This window comes from Tubulanus polymorphus, chromosome 2, assembly GCF_964204645.1.
Source record: "Tubulanus polymorphus chromosome 2, tnTubPoly1.2, whole genome shotgun sequence".
Lineage (NCBI taxonomy): Eukaryota > Metazoa > Nemertea > Palaeonemertea > Tubulaniformes > Tubulanidae > Tubulanus > Tubulanus polymorphus.
In genome coordinates, this window is record NC_134026.1 from 21706600 (window position 1) to 21726488 (window position 19889).

The window sequence follows — 19889 nt, forward strand, 5'->3', positions numbered from 1 at the left end:
TATCGGTTGCGAGCCTGTGTGGAAAGAAAATACTCATTTTTGCATTTTTGGAAATACAGAGGACAAACATGAATTTCAACTTTTTTATGTATCAGTTAAATATTTTTCATTATTCCGTGAAGTTTGAACAACTTGACATTTTACGGGCGCACCCATCCGGTCTCCCCTTGGATCCGCTCGCGGCATCTGTTAGTGTGTAACTGTGCCGATTCGGTGACGTTTCGTACTGCGGTTTCGCAATCAGAAATTGTCCCGATGCGGCGTCGAATCATTCCGCGCCATACGCTAACGATAAAACAAACAATCGAGCATCAATTTGATTTTCATTTCATTGTTCGCCGCCGGTGTGCTTTTTTGATTTAACTTTGGTAGATTATCTTTTCTGACTACACGAAGGACGGGTATTATTAGCTGTGGATAAATATTAAGAATGCCGTGCGGTATAAAGAGAAGCCACAATATGCGCACAGATGAGGCGTGTGGTGTGGTTGTTGAAGACGAAGAAAAGAAACGAGATCTCAACCAGAACGTCCATCATCATCATGTGGTGGTAAATCCACAGGGACTTGACACAAAAGGATTTTGACTCCAGTATCCTAGGTACTATATATAAAAAGTCTGGTAAAAGTGCAGATCCGCACCTCCTCGTGATCGACGCAATCTACTGAATGACAGAATCAAGGCTAAAATCTAGTGAAGATATCTTAGAATTAACCAATGGAAATCGTACTGAATTGCTGCTGATGACATTTTGAATCTGAAACAATGATAATTAATGTAATTGATTGAACCGTTTACGGGGAGAGGTGCGGATCTGCACTTTTACCAAAAGTCTTTTTATAATAGTACCTAGGATACTGGTGTCAAAATCCTTTTGTGTCAAGCCCCTCTGTAAATACCATATAGTTAAAGCTTAGAACTGTTGAGTAGATTTCACAGAAGAACTATAAATGGGAAAACCCGGGCTAAAATGAAACAGGATATCTGATTGGCTAATAATGACCTCATCTAAGCTGCGCATATACCTGCGCACCTAGTCTTGTGTGGCACGGTTTTGTACCGTGGCGAGTCTCGATGCAATCAGGTTCGAATCCCTGCCGGAAAGGATGGTATCAACAGCGACGTATCCTTCATTTTTAGGGGGGATGTAGTCTGAATACCAGTCGTTGTTACCGGTTCCCTACAACGTCTGACGCTAAAATATCATATAAAGGTTACCTCCTGTTAATTGCAATGCAACAACTGATTTTAGTGTCAAATCAAACCTTTGTACTCAAATAAATTAATTAGTTAGGCTACCTTGTTGACTTTGAAAACGGGTTTTAGGCCTATAGCCTAATAATATTTTTGATGATTTATATCGCGAACAGGAGAATTTATTGATTTGATTTGAATTGATTGCCACAATCGGGATTTCCAATAGGCCTACGGACTAAATGTGAAAATTCAATATGTCTCTCTAAATGTTTTTTTTTGTTGGTAAAACGCATAAATTTTGGTCAATTTTACCATAAGAATTTGAAAGAAGAACAATATCTGCATTGGCATCAATGTCAGTCCAAGTTCAAGTCCGAATCTGTAATTTATACTCCCATCATGCAACACGAAAAACCGTCATGTTTGTTAAGTTGCTTCACTTCAACTGTTTTTTGAGGCGACTAGTAAAAAGTTTTGAGTTACTACGATCGTCAAAAGCTACTTAGGATTACAAATTCATGCACAAACAATAGTTAACTTGCATCTGATTACAGAACAGTCAGTTTGAGGTAAGTTGATGGTGATTTGAGGAGTGAAATAGATGCTCAAAGCCTCGGCCCTCAAAGTGAGGGACGAAAATTAACCTTATATGAGCACTTTCGCCCTAGACGTTGTTTGAGGAACGACGGCTAGGTACTAGACCAGGGGGATGTGCACCCTTGTCCCCCTAGATCAACCCCTGCATAGGCCTAGTCAGTAACCTGTCTGTGGTTTAGTTTCAATATCGGATATTTTCACCAACTCACAGGGACCTGACATAAAGTTTTTGACCCCAGTATCCTAAGAACTAAAGTTTACACTACAAACTAACTAGCATGGCCTTACAGACAAACCATATAGTTTTGATGTTAAAAGTGTTTTAATGTGATGAGAATTTTGGTGAACTTGAATTTGATAGTTCCATTTTTTCTTTGAATTCTTTTTCCAATGAGATTTTCAATCATCATCATAATTTTTCAATATATTCTGATAAATCATAGGCCTAGGTCTAATATGATAGATATCTTCACAGTGAAGATTCCATATGATAATTCCAGTAAATCACTGGAATTATCATCCAATTCGAAATTTAGTCATTCTTTTCCATCGAGTCTGGCTTCAAAAACAGTGCAGATGGGCTACTTGCCCATTTTTGTAGTAGCCTAAATAATTTAAATATACCCTCCTAACGATCTCGCAATTTTGCGAGCGGAATAGGCCTATATTGAAATCTCATTGGAAAAAGAATTTCCTTGTAGCAGAGTTGGATCCGGGTTAAACTAATAAAAATCGATGTAAATTTGCGTGTGTGAAACGGACTACGATGATTAAACTCAAAATTTTTATTTGAATTACATTTAGCTGATTAACCTGAACTAGGGCCTTGATCTCCGTGGATGAATAAGCCCATCCGATTTTAAAAGCTTACCACCAAAGATTTGGTAACTAACTACTCGGCACACCCATTGCTTAAGACTTAAATAAAAAATGCAACATAGTTGTACTCGAGCTAAAAAACAAATGATGATACTTCTTTCATATTTCTTCTCAGGATGCCTCAATCTACATGAATATGTATGATATTAAAGAGTTCAATTGAGTTGAATGATGCCATTTTATTTTTTTAAAGTGTTTACCTATGATATACCTTAGTGGGCTATGTACTGACTTCATACTTGTTCACCTATTGCCCGAAGGGTTGTTATAAATTGATTCTCAAGTTCGGCTCCTAGGATTTGCTGTTACCATCACGTTTATGACCCACTTTCATATCATTAGAACATAACCCGACCGAACGATTCGATAATGGTGTCAACTTAGTTCAGAATAAAGGCGACCTGCTAAAGAATGTAGTGCTTCCTGGTGAAATAGGCCAAACTACGTTCGAAAGTGTCATTTTCCCGACACAATTCCGCTGTACGATAAAGCGTGTCGCAATAAAAATCAATTGTCTGTCGGGAAACAAAGAGATGATCGGTTTTGTACAATAAAGAATGAAATATAGTTGATATAATGATATTTGCATTTTTAAAAGTATTTACGTGGCAGGAGATTATATGCGCGTTGACTGATTACAGTTGGCATTTTAGGTACATTGGTAGTAGACAACTCCGAATTCCAAATTATTTAATTACAACTCATTTGAGCGTAGAATCAATCCCTTTTTAACTCAGAACTGAATCTAGTGGAATTGTTTTTATCCTAGACTCAATTCTATGTCCCATGAATGGAGTATTGTAACCCAGGGGCTGGTTTTATCTTTAACCCTAACCCAAGACTTTTAAATCTTGTGAAGAAAAGTTTTATTTTGGATATGCGTAAAACTACCGGTACTTAAGCTTGGGTTAGGTTATTGATGTCATGGTGTGCAAGATATGTTTTTTATAAAGAATTATTGGCTTAGTCTTCTAATGCAGTGTGTTGAATGTCTGTACAGTAGTTAAAGGCTATTGTCTTTCCTTGATTTTTTTGCTGTTCATTTCGTAGCGAATAAAACTGCTTGAAATTTGTGTCTTAATCTAGGAGTGTATCATTAAGAAAATAAAACCTAAAATCATACTACTGTTTTTTTTTTTCAGAAAAGACCATGTTATGATATGTTAGGCGTTCACGAAAGGTTAATGGATGTGAATGAGAGCGACCACGCAATGGACATAGGTGAGCGTAAAAACATAAAATTGAAAATGGTAGGCCTACCTAAAATCTTGAAAATGGTAGAATAACTTTTGAAATCATGCAATTATTGATGGCAAATACAGTAGTAGCACTCGCTTAATTCGGATTTTCCAATCCGAATTTTCACTTGATTCGGATGAAATAATTGGTCCATCTGGAACCGTATAAACTATTATGCATTATATGGAGAAATCTGACAGTCCCTAGTCATCCGAATTAAGCGAGTTCTACTGAACAACTGAATTTTTTACAAATGAGAAGATTTTCAGAATTTTCTCAGAAACTCAGGGTGTAGAGTATCGGGGTACATTCCAAAACCTTTGCCAGAAATTGTCATTTGGGGTTTTGTTAATTGTCATTCTATGGCTAAATTTTCAGAGTATGATAATTCTGCAGAAAATGTTCACCTCAACTGCACCAGTAATTCGTCTTTACAAACCGTAACACCGAGTCACAATCAGGTAGGCCTATGATGATGGTCTTGGGTTTCTTTGTAACTCAATTTCGTTGTACTAAACCATACATTTTGTTGTGAACTTTATTTTCAAATTCATTTCGCAGGCATTATTGAACACACCAGCAGAGATTGACAGCCGGCAATGTCCTCGCTGTTTGGCCGGTGAATCAGTACGTATCTACAGTAAATACAGTAAATCGAATGAAAGGCCGAGCGGGATTGGTTAGAATGGTGTATAATGATATTTTTCTTACTCATTTCAGGGACATATCACCCACATTACTCGATAAATGCCGCAAACGTCGAACAAGTTCAGCTGATCTCCAAAACATATCCACAAATACTTATAACAATTCCACAAAACAGCCCAAATTTCTTCTGTTTTTCATTTCTACAGTTGAGAACCATACGTGCGCATGACCCACCAAAATATTTTTCGGACAACTAGGCTTTTACAGTTGTTTGTCTCAAAGCTGCATTTTATTTTATTATCATTAATGTTTTACTTAACCTATGTCCTTATCCCAGGATTCATAGCGAGTCTCCAAAGTATTTCCTTTTCATACAAATTTCAAAAAGTGCTTAATTTCTTAGGTACCCCAAATGATTTTTTGGCGTTATGTGTTTTACCAATGACCAATGTTAAATGCCTATTTATTTGCTGTGGGCTTCAACAAACTTTATGTGACGGATTAGGACGAGAGTCGCAGTCTTATATGATAAGAAAAGTGTCACAAAAATGCTTAGCTTACTTCTACCTCGGCCTAACTACATTTACTGCCGGTATGAACCCTGTTGTATCAGACATAGGATTTTTAATGTGCTGAATGTACAAAGTACAAAAAAATATAATTGTACCAAATTATAATATCTTATTTTGCATTTGTTATACCTGGTAACAGAATAACCGCTATAACTACCAGGCAGCTGTAGTTTAATGCCACATTAAGCGTTTAAGACTTTGTATTTTTTTAGCTGGTATTCTTGTTAGTGCTATATATACACTGTATATACATGTTGTAAATATTTATTACCCTGTAATAAATCTGAAATCAAAAGTTTATAATTGCTTTTTTGTCAATATTTTAGGATGTATTGACGGAGTTAAGCTAAGCTCAGGTCAACTTGCAACCCGACTAGAGTGGTAAGAACAGTGATAGTACTCACAGGACTGTTGATTGTCGATTCATGTGTCTCATGATCTTAAGAGCGCCAGGTCAATTATAACTCGATCATCACCACGTGACGTTACACTCATCCCTGATTGGCTACAATGATCTGATCTGGTTGTAGAAACATCTTGTTCTATCCGCACGATCAGTTTGCGATCAATCCACCGCAGTTGCAAGTAAACTAGTGCCGATAAGGTTCCCGATTGTCACTGACTCGCCTCTGATTTGATCTGATTAGGTCGTAAGTCGATCAGAGCTTAGCTTTAGTTCCAATGGAAGGTTTATCAGTGGTGGATGGACAAATTCTGTGTGAGAAAATGTTGAGGGAAGTACTTACCCTATAAATGTTCAGAAATGCATGCACTGTAGACATCCGGAGAATGATTCTTCAACAACACTTGAAGCAACCAATTGATGGACCCAACATAAGCTCTGCATTCACAATGGACAATTCATCCTCCCTGGCAGGGATTCGAACCTGGTGATGGCTTAGAGACTGCTGTGGGTATGAAATGATGGTTTCATGCCATGGCTGTGTAGTAATTACATTTTGCACCCTCAATCAAAGTAAATAGGCTCTTCAAGGCAACAGATCAATCACTAAACTGGGCATACAGTCATACCTCGATTTAACGCCACCCTTGGGGATTCCTGATATTTCTGTTAAATCGAGGTATGACTGTACATATATTTTATAGTTCAAACCAATGCGAGTATGTTCCAAGTTATGGAGGTCAAGCGACTCAATGAAGGCAATTTGAAGATAACCATGTACTGGTAACCTACCAACTGTAGGCTGGACCCATATCCACTACTAATAACAATAATCAAAGATGAACTGCCTATATAATTCAAGTAGGCGTCTTTATTGCAATAACCAGTTATTACATGTACTATAACATTGGCCATAATAATAATGTACAAAATTCTGTAGAATTACTAATCAATACATAAGAAAGCATGGTCCAGATTTTCCATAAATTTGTCGCAGACATTGATTTAGTAAGAATTCATGTAAGGGGCCGTGCATCAAGTATGTATGCTATAGGTTTTTAACCCCACGTCCACAGTATGTATGCCTTTAGTACATTTATCTTACTAAAACCCCTTTTGCAAACATACTTTGTGACCATACACCCTCCCCCCAATAATGATGTTGACAGGCAGTGAATTAATAGGTATTGATACGATGTTCAAAATTTAAAATAGATGAATATTTAATCGAAAAATCACTCCTGTGCTGAACATCAAGTCCCCCATATAAAGTAATGCACGTTTTGGCTTGACCCCCCACCTTAACCATGTACACTTTTGTACTGATTCACCCACATACTTTCTGTACAGCCCCAAACAGCATACCAGTAGCTATTTTATAATTCTGTGTTGTATGTACAGCAAACATTAAAATTAATTTATATAAACCCATTATGAATAAAATATCCAGATAACATTTCTTTTTTAAATATTCATGTACATAAATACCAATCAATAAGGCCTTTCACGCGCCGAAAAAACCAGTCATAATTACACTTATAAAAGTCCTATCTACAATCATTCATTAATTTTGTTTTTGAATGAAGTAATCAACTTTTTCTTCTACTATCAACCGAAGTTACCTATCACACAAACGCTTAAATATAAAATTGCCATCAAATTCACAATGCCATCAAGATTACTAGTGCCTTTAGGTCAGAGCTCACAAGACCATTCTGTCTATCTCGAGACGAATATCATTTCAGCCATCAAACTTTTCCCCGAATTTCCGAGGAATCATATGATTAAACCTAACATACGCAATCAAGTCAGTTGTTCAGAAATCGAGGCGATACCCAGGGTAAGGTAGAATCTACCCTGACGAACTTTGTTTAATTAAAAATCTTACAAAACACAAGCCCAAATATACTGAATCTTGATACTTTTCATATTCTTCCGTAACATTTGTCAACGTATTATGAGTACTACTCGGATTGAATCGAAATTATTCAACTCATATCACACTTTCCAAATCCTTTTTCTACCCTTTTAATTGGCGCACATCTACATTGCATATTTCACTGATTTGAACTGCGTAGCGGTAATTTCGAACGCGGGGCACTTTTCGGCGTCGCCGCATTAGTTTTCTTTTTTGGTGTCCGAGTTGACGAAGCGATTCGAGCTTTTTTCACTGGCGCTACGGTGGCAACCTTCTCTTTCTGGGCGATTTCTATGTTTTCTTTCGATTCAACATCGGCGAGCTGGAATAATACAAAGATCGGGTTACAAAATTTGCCAATATAAGAGATGGTGATCTTAATGGTAATCATTCCATTCATTTCAAATGATAAAATCAAATTGTTACCCGTAGATCTTCACAACTGAAGCCAATTGTATCGGCAATAGCAGAATCAGCTGTAGAGTCCTACAAAATCATCAAGTACAAACATCAATAGACTGAAATAGTGACATGAAGCATTGCTGCAGGTGCAAAATGACGATTGCCATTTTTCAAGCAGTCAAGAGTTAAAAGCAGACTAATACCAGTAAGTATTTACCAGACCAATTGATCAAAAATGATTTAGGCCATTAACAGAGAAGTACATACTTAGTGTCAGTTCCAAGTTGCTTCCAGTTGACACATTACTTCCAGTTCACTGGGGAAATGTACTAAGTGCCATGGAACTGGTGCCAAGTGTGCCAAATTTCATTAATCAAACAACAAATTTACCTTAGAAATACTAGCTTCACTAGCTACACTTTCTTCACTCGACGAATTCTGAAGAAGATATAAAGGTAATCATTTTCATCTTTTAAATAATTCCATCGCATGGGTCAAATTTTACGCACAGGGATCATTCATATTTATTACGTACGCATGAAATTTGACTTTTTCATCCCCCCCCTTCCTGTACGCAAAATTTCCATATACATAAAGCATAACAGTACGCAATTGCAATGACTCCTCCCCTAATGCGTATTTAATAAATGAATGATCCCAGAATCAAATTGAAATCCAATTCTATCTATTACTAACCAGTAAACTATAATCGCTATCCTCTGGTAACGGCACCGTCGTCGCCTGGTTCAGATTCTCCTCTTGCATCATTTTGTGGAATTGACCGAGCAAAATATCGTGAGGCTGCGTTTTGACGATTCGTTTCGGGTACGGGAACTCGCGTCGAACGGGAGTCGTGCCGGTCGGCACGTCTTTCATCAGTTCCTCCGTGACGAATCGCTCCACGTTTGCGCCTTGATATTTCACCGATTGCGACGTTCGCGCGGCGAAATCGCCCGCGCTAGATTCGTGCTCCGCGACAGAGTGCCGCAATTGATCGACGTTCTCTTCGTGGTATTCCTGTTGCATGGACATCAGACTGATAATCTCCACCGTTCGACTAGAACTATTCGATGCAAGCTCCTAAAGTGAGAAATATTCGAAGTAAGAAATAGAACTCGGGCCGAACTAGGGGTCCAGGGATACATAATGCCTGTTTGTTTACCTGACAATCAGTAGAGAGCTGTTCATTCATTGTTTCTAATGTCGAGCTGTATTCATTTACTGAAGCTAATAGATCATCCGTATGCCGAGTGCAACTCTGAAATAATCAAAAAAATTTTTCAAAAATTATTTACCAGCTCATCTTAATACTGTAAATAATGGCAAATCAAAATTAGGCTAAACAAAAATGATACCTTGTTTCTCCACAGCGGCCGGGTCATTTTTGTAAAATATGATAAAATTTATAAACAGTTCATTTCTATAGCGGCCGGGTCTGTTACGGTAAAATTGATCACGATTTTAAAAAAAGTAATGTATAGGGTAGATAGGCGGCCGGCCGGGTCAACATTTAAGCTCAGCAGAGCGGAGAAACAAGGTATCAATTTTTTTTTAGCCTTATTTAACAAACCTCTTCTTGTTGCTTCAATAGATTTGACACAGCAGATTCAACTTCACATTTTGACTCTTCTAATTGACTAGTTAATTCTTCAACCTAAAAAACCATACAGATAATCTTATTCATGTAACAATGCACTTATATTGTTCTTTCAATCGAATAAAATTTGTCATCCTACTACAGTTCAAGCACTAAATCTACCCTCTGTAACTCTTGAGAAAATATCAAACTTGCAGAGTTTTTTTTTTCAATTTCAAGACGTAGCGACAATACGATAAAGCTTTTTCATCGAACATTTATTTATTACTAATTCCTGCAATAAGTCTTGGCCAACACGCGTTGATCACTGTGCATTTTAAAACGTCAAAGCTGGCTGTGATATGGACAATACACAAACTACACAGTCACAGCCAACTTAAACATTTCGAAAATTTGCACCACCTCTTTTATGCCTGGAGTCACAGTTTCGTAGATATCAAAATGCGTCAAAGCAGGCTGTGATATGAAATAACACATAACACAAACACAACCATGTTTAACGTATCAAAATATCCTATTTCTCGAACTTTTTCTGCATCAACCACAGTCTTTAAGTCGTCCATCGTGGGCAGTATTAGTAATCACTGACATCACTTCAGACGTCTCTATTTTGGAGACCCAATTCGTATTTCCAATATCGAGCGCAGGTTATAATTTTGATCAATTTAACATTATGTTGGTCACAACTACTGAAGTTAGCTTCACGGCAAACACCATTCTTTATTATTATTATTATCACTTATTTTCCAATCCTGTCATAATAGTCACCGTAAAACGTCAAAGCTGGCTGTGATATGATTACACTCAAGTGAAGAGATAATATAGCATACTCACAGTTACCTTTAACGTTTTGAAATGACCAGTTCCTTTATGAAGACGCGCAAGTAGCATTCAAAAGACGTCAAAGCTGGCTGTGATATGATATAACCGTACATAATCACAGGTACCTTTAACGCCTCTTAGAAATGCCATCAATTCGTAGGATTCAGACATTCCTCTAAGACTTTTCATCGTTGAATAGCTTTGTAAATCGTAGCACGTCAAAGCTGGCTGTGATATGACCTGAATTAAACATTGCATACTCACAACCACCTTCAACGCACCACAAAATTACTCTCTAAAAATCCATGTAAAATCTATACAATCACTTTTGCAGCATTCTTACAATTCACTGGTTTTATCTACAGTCCAGACACGGTCCCTACCGATCAGTCATTCCTGGATATAAGAAGTTTTCAAGGAGAAAATTTCAAATTTTGAGTGTCCATATCACTTAGGTGCCAATTACTGTAGAATCCTCCTTAATTAGTACTGTTATCTCCGTTAACCGGTTACAAAGTGGTTTTGTAAGCAAATTTGTATCCTTAACACCACTAAACTCAGTTTCTAATTCGGTAACTGCTAATGGGATTAAAAAAATTTCTGGTCCGAACTGTACCAAGTTGTTGAGGAATCAAGTTGTAGGAGCCTGCTCGATATCGTGCTAACATTTAACCAAGCCTAATGATATTAGAGCATATTTTTGATATCGAACATTATCGTTGCGATGGTAGGTAGAACAGAATAATCGCAACACGTCAAAGCAGGCTGTGATATGAATAAAGTCTCGACATATTCACAACCAGTTTCAACGCGTCTCGGTTACTATTTCCAATGGCCATGAATTCCAAGAGGAATCGCATTGAACACCGTGTTACACCCTAATAAGCTACCTTGGCACGTCAAAGCAGATTGTGATATGGTATGACGAACATATTCACATAATCACAATCAACTTCAACCCGTCAAAATAACCAAATCTTCTTTCATGAGAACAGCAATTTCCGACCATAAACTTAATTCATTATCCCGGAAACACTAATAAGTCATAATAACGCGGCATCGAATGCTATTTCAGTCGACGAAAGTGAAGAAAAGCTTAGAGCATAAAATAGAAACATACCTTCTTTATGTGCGATTGTGTTACCGACTGGTCAATTTGTGATTGCTTTTCATACGTGCACCTCGCTATGGCAGGATCTTCGTGTACAGTTTTCAATGAACTGAAATTAAGCGGAAGACAAACGTGTTGATTGATTTTCGTTACCACTTGCTTCGTTCTCAACCACCGAAAAAATGTGCATTTTTAGAAATATTGAAAGAAAACATACCATAAAGTTAACTCTTCCATGTCAGTGACCAACTTTCTCGTTTGTTCGACATTCTCGGTGAGCTGTTACACAAGAAGAAATGACATTATCATAAATGGCTATTCAGAAAGTCTAAACAGTTAACAGCAGGACCCAGTTCCACAGCCATGAGTTGAGAGTCAACTCTGAGCTCCTTTTCAAATGTTCCACTTATATTTATTTGACTTGCTCTTCCCCCGTCTCTCCTCTGAGATGCAGGTAAGTGGCTACCCACTTAAGACTCACCCACCACAACTGTGAACTCAATCATTCAATTAACTTACACCTGCATGTCCTTGCTTTAGATGATTTTGTTGTTCACAAACCATATTGTCCAGTAAATCGCTTATTTCCGACATGACTTTCTTTTTAATATTTTGTGCTAGTTCATTATGCGAAGATGTCAATTGCGATGTGAGTTGATTTTGACGGTCGAAGCTCTGATTGGACTGCTGTATGTAACTGACAACATGCGATTGTAACGAATCGACTTTTTGCTGTTGGGTTTGTACGAAATTCCTGAGAAAGCTTTCTTGTCGAGCCATCTGAAAATCATCAAAAATTTCATATTCTAGTTTTTAGTGCCTATTCAGACCTATTCAAGCACGAAAGCTTTTATAGAATTTTAAGAAAAATCAAATATGTTGATACAAAATGTAGAATGCTGTTATATTACACCTACCTGTTCTTTCACCATTGCACTGAGGTCCTGTAAAGCCTGGTGTTGTCCATCAAATCGTCCTTGAATAGTATCCATCAGAGGTTGATAAAGTGTTTGTCTAAAATTGCCCAAATGCGATATCTGACCAGACTAAGAACAAAAAAATAAAATTAAAAAAATATTTCATGTTAGAATAAAATTTTTCTATAAAGCATCAGTACGAAATACTTTTCCAAGATTTTACCTGCCGTTGTTGTATTTTATGCGATAGACTTTCAGTTGTCTGTTGAAGATTCTGTGAATAGCTTTTGTGATGATTTTGTACGAGATCTTTATGTTGATGAACAGCAATTAGAAGAGTTGACGTAGCCTCGGATAACGCTTTCATTTCGTCCCTTCGTTCTTGGATACTTGAATCTACATTGCACGAAACCAACCGAGTTGAGAAGTAACAATTGAGATTATGTTTTTAACCGGGGTCCCTATAGATCAATCACTCCCCCGATACATGTTTCAAAGGAGAAAAATTTCAAGGAAGCGCGGAACGCGAGTACATCAGTGCCTAATTTCATAAGCAAATTTCCATGCTGGACACTACTAAACTTGGTTTCTACTTCGGAAGCCACCTAATAAGGTATCAAAAAGATCCTGGTTCCAACTGAACTGAATTAGGCAAAGTCCAGTGCACAACCACTTCTAAAGTATCTAGTTGCTTATTTCTCAAAATTGAAGGAGTTTTTTTAAAGGAGTTTCTGGCATTTTGCTCAAATTAGGACTTTCCACCACCTTCAAAAGCATTTTCTGTTTAAAAGCAGTTTTCAAGGAATCGTATCAAGGAGTCATCTCATAGGGACTGTGAGAAATCATCGAAAACTGTCACTGGTTATAAACATTCAAAAATTTCAAATGAGCTACAACAAGGTCTATGCAGGAGTGAATGATTTTTACCTAACATGTGCTGCATCGTCCGACACCAGTCAGTCTGAGATGAGCTGAACGACTGCAGATCCGCATCGATGGTACCGATATCGCTCGTGAACTTCGATAGAAACCGCGTCTGACACGATTCATTTTGCGTCTCGACGCTGCGAAACCGGTCGAGTTTAGCGTGAAGACCGATCACATCGGTCGTCGACTCATCGACCGTTTGTAATAACTGCGACAAAAAAAAAAGAAACACGTTTACACTAACGTTGATACCGGGATTAATCAAAATACTATAAGAATGATCGTAGATAATAAAGAGGGGGTAATCGCACGGAAAAATCCTATCTATCCAGTGCAAATCTAGCGAGAGACTTTTCTTCAGGGCTGCTAACCTTTGAAAAGTTCTATCAGTTACAACTGAATTTTTTTAATTGAAATAAATATGTCAGAGAAGATCAAATCAATCAGTATCAATATTAAAGCTCTCAGTAAAATCTTTCATATTTCTATATGCATCAAACAAATCAAATCAGCATTTCTCGATCTTACTACATAATTCAAATTCTGGTAGGCCTACTTGAATTCTAATTCTAATTCTAATTGGGAATACACATATGACATTGGGCCAGCGTTGAATATAATCACCTCATTAGCTTGTGAATAAAGTGTCTTCTCGGTTTTCACGTGTTCGTTGACGAGATGTTTTTGAGCGTTGCGTTCGTAAATCGTCGTTTGCAGTTTCGTTTTCGTTTTGTCGAGCGTTTTCGTCGTCTGTTCCAAATTCACAGTCGTCGTGTGCAGCTGTTCGGTCATTTCGTCCAATTCCGCTTTCGTTATATTGAATAGATCGGTAATCTTCAAGAATTCGTCGGTCGTCAATTTGATCTTCTCTTCCAGGTCGATTATCACGTCGCGTTGTTGAGAAATTTTTGTGGTCATTTCGCTGCAAATCAAATCAACGCAAAATGTTTTAACTAGAAATATTTTGATCCGATGATCAAACTTGACCCGTACTCCTAGAGAAGATGTTATGCCCTATGAAAGAGCAAATACGATCAACTTACTTGTAATTTTCGGTATCCAAATAAATTCCATTCTTTTCTCTGGCGGCTAGCAAATCTTTCCTCAACTTTTCGAGCTCTTCTGTGTATTCCTACAGTAAGTGTACATTGACATTCATTAGGATCCCGTCGAACAAAAAAATTCTGGATCCAGTTCCACAGTTCTGAGTGTAGATTCGACTCCCCAAGTTATAACATTGAAAATTAACTAATTTCAACTCTGTCGTTAAAGCTTAACTCACACTGTGGAACTGGGTCCAGGGAACCGGGCTAAATTGAAAATATAAGATTAGTAGAGATAAAAGTAAGTGATATAGGCATTACACGATCCACATTACACACCTTCAATAATGTTTTCTTCGATAATTTCTGATTAACCTCCGGTCGATTGGTAATATTCTTAGCTCTGTAAGCGTAATCAAGCGTGCTCAACGTTTCCTTTAAAAATAAATCAGATAAACAATCAATACCTAGACTGTGTAAACGTGTTTCTAAAATAAATGGCCAGCTACGTACTTCTAGGTTAGCCGATGCCGGGGAGATAGTGGCGATGATGGACGTTTTAGTTCGTCCTCCAAGGGAATCTTGAAGCAATCTCGTCAGTTTACTCTCCCTGAAACAAGAACCAAGCTACATGTAGAGTGGAACCTTCAGGAGACCTGAAAATCTTGTTCCAATATGATAGATAACAGGGACTCTCATCACAGATGATGTTCTGTATCAAATTTTCTTAATTCATTGAAGTCTAGTTTGTTATTGCAAATGAAACTTAATTTCATGTCGCAACTGGCCAAGCTTTTGATGCCTACCTGTACGGAACGTGTGGCGCGTGTTCCACAAGAGCCGTTATAACGCGTCCCAGGGTCAACAGACTCTGATTGATATTACCAGCTTCGCGAGCTTGTTTGTTGATCGCTCCCGACCGTCCGATATTTTCACTACCAGCAAGATCGACCTAAGCATGGAAAATTAACTAAATTGTTACTGGTGGCAGACCTTAATTGGAGTCAACTTTATCTCAACTTTGGGATTGATTTTTTGGAAGCATGGCTTATAAACATACCAGATTCAGTTTCCCAGTTTTCAACAGTTCTTCGCCTTCAATGTTGTTCTCTTTTATGTGGATCGTCACAGAGAAAATTGTGTGCGAGCGACTGTAATGAAGACGAAACCTTTATGTTTTTTCTTACAAACGAAGCTTTTCCTAATCACACGATGTTGGCCATCATCATATAATGGATGCAAATTTTCCTGGACTTTTAGGGGAGACGAACCTGGATCGTGCATTCATAAGCGTCTCCGCGGTGCGCCTCTTGTGCGCTCCTTTTTCGAGTATCTGATAAACTTCATCCTTGTTGTGCACGACAACTTCATCCAGTCCTTGGATAACGACCGACCCCTATTGAAAATCAATAAACAACCATCTCAGCATTTTTAAGCCTTAAATTGACGAAAGGTTCAACAACCGAATCGATTTCAGACCTTTCTGGCGGAATCTTCGAAAATCCGTAATCGCAACGAGTCGTCTTGATTTTTCAACAAGTCAAAAAGCTCTTCATTGTACAATTCCATGTATGAGACGCGAACTGAGTATTCTATATCCTGAAATAGAAGATCAATGATGTTTGATATAATGAAGTAATTTTTTTGCAATTTAATCCCCTGCGGTTCCTGCTCACCAAGGATTACACTATAAACCATGAGCCGGTTCCATAGTTATGGTTTAGACTTTTAAGACCAATCTAAGACCATTTTAATTCTTTTATAGCTAATCTAACAGCATAAAATAAAACCAATCTAAAGATTTTAAAATCACTTTTGGATTTTTGTCTCAACTATGGAACTGGCAACAGATTATTGCATCGTATTATATCATTATTTTTACATAAGAAGCATTATTTCCAATAGCTAGATTAGAAAACAATTTAAGACACGTTTTCGTTAATGGCACTTTCCTTCAGACCTGAACACTATTCATATTGTACTAATTTTAGTGTAACTTATTAGTAGGCCGATTGAGCATTGTTGATTAGATTTTCACGGACCTTTTTGGGACTGTTATTCCTTACCCAAAATATGTTTAGGACACCTAGAAGTGTACAGTCACCAGGATTTTGAATCCAAGAACACCGGATTTACCAGACTATGATGCTCAAGACAATTTAAAATCACTCTTTAAACCATTTCTGTCAGATAGATATCCATACGACCATGGTTCGCACAGTAATATGAATTCAAAATTCCCAAGTATTTCATGGGTGATTTTTCAATTTTCCCAAATGCAAATGCACACATATCGTCATGCTACAGTCAACATATTAGCGGTGACTGGTTAATAAAGGTGATTTTCAAGGGAAACTGCTGAAGAAAGTTGCCCTTGGCAAATGCAATTTGTGAAATGTAATGAATTTTCCAAATACTTCCCTGATATGAGGAAGATTTTTCAAATTCCCAAATATTTCCAAACCGGGAATTATTATTTAAAAATTCCCAAGTTTTCCCAATTTCCCTGTTCTGTGGGAACCATGTACGACAGAGTTATGTCAAAATCTTTTACCTGTTGTTGAAGGCGATGAAACAACTGATTCATTGTTCTTGGCACGATACCAGCTAGAGGGTCGTCCTCCCAGGATAAATCACAATCAGGACTTCTTTCACCTTCCATCGTAAAAGTTTTACCGGTTCCAGTCTGCCCGTATCTACCAGAAAAACGACATGGATAAATATTAACTTGTTAACTTTATGGTCTTTCTCCACAAATTGTAATTGCAATTGTAAATCAATAAAGCTAACAGACAGCATAACCCATAGGATGTACATGTATCAATACAATGACAATTGATCTCAGGGATGAAAATGGCCCATATTGAAAGTCGGAAAATATTTTCAAAAAAAAAAAGAATTTTTTTAGGGAACAAAAATCAGTAACTTTTAGCCAAAAAACTTACTTCCTTTTGGTCAAAATGTTAATAGTTTGGGCCTGAATTATAGCCGCTTTTTGAATGAGACGCCATATTGGTTTCTCCGACTCCACAGTTGTACTAACAACTGCCAAAAACCGTCTTAAGGAGCGCTCCGATGTGACGCCCGCGATTGAGGTGATTAAAGCGATTGAGGTGATTTACACTGTTCTCAGGAACAAAGAAAATGTTACAAAAGGTCGGAAATCTGTCTATGGTCGGAAGATTTTCATCCCTGTGATCTACTCTCAAACATTTTTCTTAATAAAATCCTCGGCTCATAACTTACGCAAATATGGTGCAGTTATATCCGAGCAGAACTTCATCGAGAATTGGTAAAACTACTGATTTGTAGAGTTCGATTTGTTTCGAATTCGGTCCGAACACTTTGTCGAACGTGAATGTCTTCGACGTCGACGCCAGATGAGGCTTCTCTTGTATGAAGATTTCCTTCTTATCGGGCCGACATTCAATGACCGAAAAACATCCATTTTTTCGCTCATAGTTGTTCATAGGTCTGAAAATTGACAAAACGAATATAGTTACACAATATTTCGGATTCGAAAATCGTTGGGAGAATTTTCCGAAACGCGGATTGTATCGGGCACATGTTTCACAAAGTCAGACACAAAGAATCAGGGAAATCGAATGAAGTTTTGCCAATCCACAGAAAATTTTCTCAATGTCGTTAATAGTGACAAGTATCAGGTCGGAATCTATTCCGATAGTTATAAAGGCAGGTTTTGGATTTCTTCCAACCCTCAAGTGCATTCTTATGGATCGAATTCCGTGGTTGTGGGTAAGAGTTAACTCATGAATTGAAATTAGTTCATTTTCGATGAGTTAACTCAGGGTCAAATCATCACTCAGAATTGTGGACCCGGGCAACGGTGCTTTATTTTGGAACAGAATATACACTAGACATATTCCAAAGTTGGAATATGTGTTAATCAAAACCTGCCTAGGTCCAGAAACTTTGAAACTGACCTGCATCGCACAACTGAATGAATGTGCTGATTCTTTTCTTTTTCCTGTCTTCTCGGGGCCATATTGTTGTCGTTGTTGCCGTTAGATATCAGTAATAAAAGCGACTACGATTTCTTCTTTCTTTCTACTCGTATCATATCATTATCAAATAACCCTGCAAATACAAGATTTTATTTTTACAATAATGAGTATAATTTCGATTCTCAAAAGGCAATATAAATCCCATTTTACTTCATCAGTTCAGCGAACTTAGAATTCGATGATTAAATATGATTTCTTTACAACTTTTACATATTTTCCTGCATTTTCATGTGTATGCAAAGAATAAAGATGGGACTGGCAATTAATGAAAAAATATCTCTCTTCTTCTGATGATGGCTAAAGTAAATGTGTCAACTTAAAAATCATTCACTCTTTCACATAGCCTATTTACTTCTACTAATAATAATATCGACAGAGAAAGTTTCTCAGAAAAAAATGTCGGTTTTTTCTTCTAGAAATAAAATGTCCTCGATCCAAGCCTAACAAACATAACACTAACAGCCAAAAGTTAGAACTTTCACCATACACGACTAACTACAGTCGAAAATTACTGTCCAGTTTGAATAATTATTAAATACCTCTCCAGTTTGAGCATAAAAATTGCGCTCAAACGGATGACAAAATTATCCATCATTTTTAAATCACCCGCTCCCGCTCCTTCCGTCCGGGGATCTGCAGCCAACCGCCATTTTTATTTTTTCCGTGGGAGGAAAGAGAAAAAGATGCGAACAAATTTCATCGTCTTCGAGTCAACTGTCGAACGTTCGTCAATAATTTGACCGACATAACTAGCGCAATTAGTTGCTCAAACTTTCTGTTGTATTTCATTTGATATTCATTAAACGAAAATCGGTAAAATAACACTTACAAATTGCTAAATTCGCTGGTCGCTTCGCCGTCTTTCTTTGGTGGTTCCGAATTTTTGAAAATGGTGCCGCAAAAGCTCTCAGCCAATGACAGCGACTGTCACTTACTTAAGGCGCCACCTGTCAGCGATCGACGGAAGTAGTCGAGTTCGTGGTTCGAATCCTATTATATTGTTCGTAAGTCCGGAATTGATAATTTCGATTTACATATGGTAGATGCAGTTTGCAATCGAAAATTGGTTTAAAATCGTTTTATAAACCTCGCTACTGCATTTCATTTTTTTAATGAATAGGTTTATGGATCGTTCGATCCCAGGTTTTTTTATTACCGTTACGTAGCCTACACGCCTAATTAGTTCGAATTCCGGCGTCTATCCTATCTCGATAAAATTTTTTTAAATCGAAAAATGGTTTTAGAACAATTTCGTCACAAATTCTTTGTTTTACGCTTCATAACAGATTAAGTGAGAAATTTTCATCATTTGGTGTTCAAAGGAGCGCGCCACCGTGTGAGCAATGACAAAACTCATGCAATGATAAAGATCAATCTTTACTGCTATGCACCTTTCGGATCCTACCAGGCCCAAGGACTGGACAAAAATATGCAATTTTCCAGCTAAAACGATGACACTGTAAACTTGTCCTAACCTAACACTGGCGATTGAACTGACGAACTAATATTGACATTTATTCCTGGAAATGCGTGTATTGGAAACACCTGCGGCGATCATTAAGTTGACCCAATGAGACAATGACCTTGACTAC

At 37.5% G+C, this 19889-nt stretch overlaps 2 protein-coding genes across 2 annotated transcripts; one reads left to right on the forward strand and one right to left on the reverse strand.

The window, feature by feature from the left end:
* The first annotated feature begins 299 nt into the window (after positions 1–299).
* On the forward strand, positions 300–5357 carry LOC141900207 (uncharacterized). The gene is made up of 5 exons (XM_074786989.1): positions 300–550; positions 3816–3894; positions 4291–4373; positions 4474–4539; positions 4633–5357. Exons 1-5 carry the CDS (start codon positions 431–433, stop codon positions 4657–4659), a joined length of 375 nt encoding a protein of 124 aa, XP_074643090.1. The 5' UTR covers positions 300–430; the 3' UTR covers positions 4660–5357.
* Positions 5358–6395: 1038 nt separating this feature from the next.
* On the reverse strand, positions 6396–19180 carry LOC141899582 (kinesin-like protein KIF11-A). Its single transcript, XM_074785965.1, has 24 exons — positions 19127–19180; positions 18217–18370; positions 17519–17746; positions 16827–16968; positions 15752–15871; positions 15544–15668; positions 15333–15423; positions 15079–15224; positions 14786–14882; positions 14612–14707; positions 14273–14361; positions 13854–14151; positions 13230–13437; positions 12526–12698; positions 12303–12431; positions 11905–12165; positions 11603–11664; positions 11395–11494; positions 9426–9509; positions 9018–9113; positions 8552–8935; positions 8246–8293; positions 7880–7939; positions 6396–7775 (listed from the first exon to the last, which is right to left on the reverse strand). Exons 2-24 carry the CDS (start codon positions 18276–18278, stop codon positions 7593–7595), a joined length of 3282 nt encoding a protein of 1093 aa, XP_074642066.1. The 5' UTR covers positions 18279–18370; positions 19127–19180; the 3' UTR covers positions 6396–7592.
* Between the last annotated feature and the right edge of the window lie 709 nt (positions 19181–19889).

What these genes read in the sequence shown, in the direction of transcription:
- LOC141900207 (XM_074786989.1), top strand. Translation starts at nt 431, where the DNA reads ATGCCGTGCGGTATAAAGAGAAGCCACAATATGCGCACAGATGAGGCG. An exon ending in CGACCACGCAATGGACATAG is followed by an intron (nt 3,895 to 4,290) that starts GTGAGCGTAAAA and finishes CTAAATTTTCAG; the next exon opens with AGTATGATAATTCTGCAGAA. An exon ending in GCTGTTTGGCCGGTGAATCA is followed by an intron (nt 4,540 to 4,632) that starts GTACGTATCTAC and finishes TACTCATTTCAG; the next exon opens with GGACATATCACCCACATTAC.
- LOC141899582 (XM_074785965.1), bottom strand. Translation starts at nt 18,278, where the DNA reads ATGGCCCCGAGAAGACAGGAAAAAGAAAAGAATCAGCACATTCATTCA. An exon ending in GACGATGCAGCACATGTTAG is followed by an intron (nt 12,699 to 13,229) that starts GTAAAAATCATT and finishes CGTGCAATGTAG; the next exon opens with ATTCAAGTATCCAAGAACGA. An exon ending in CACAATCGCACATAAAGAAG is followed by an intron (nt 9,510 to 11,394) that starts GTATGTTTCTAT and finishes ATGGTTTTTTAG; the next exon opens with GTTGAAGAATTAACTAGTCA.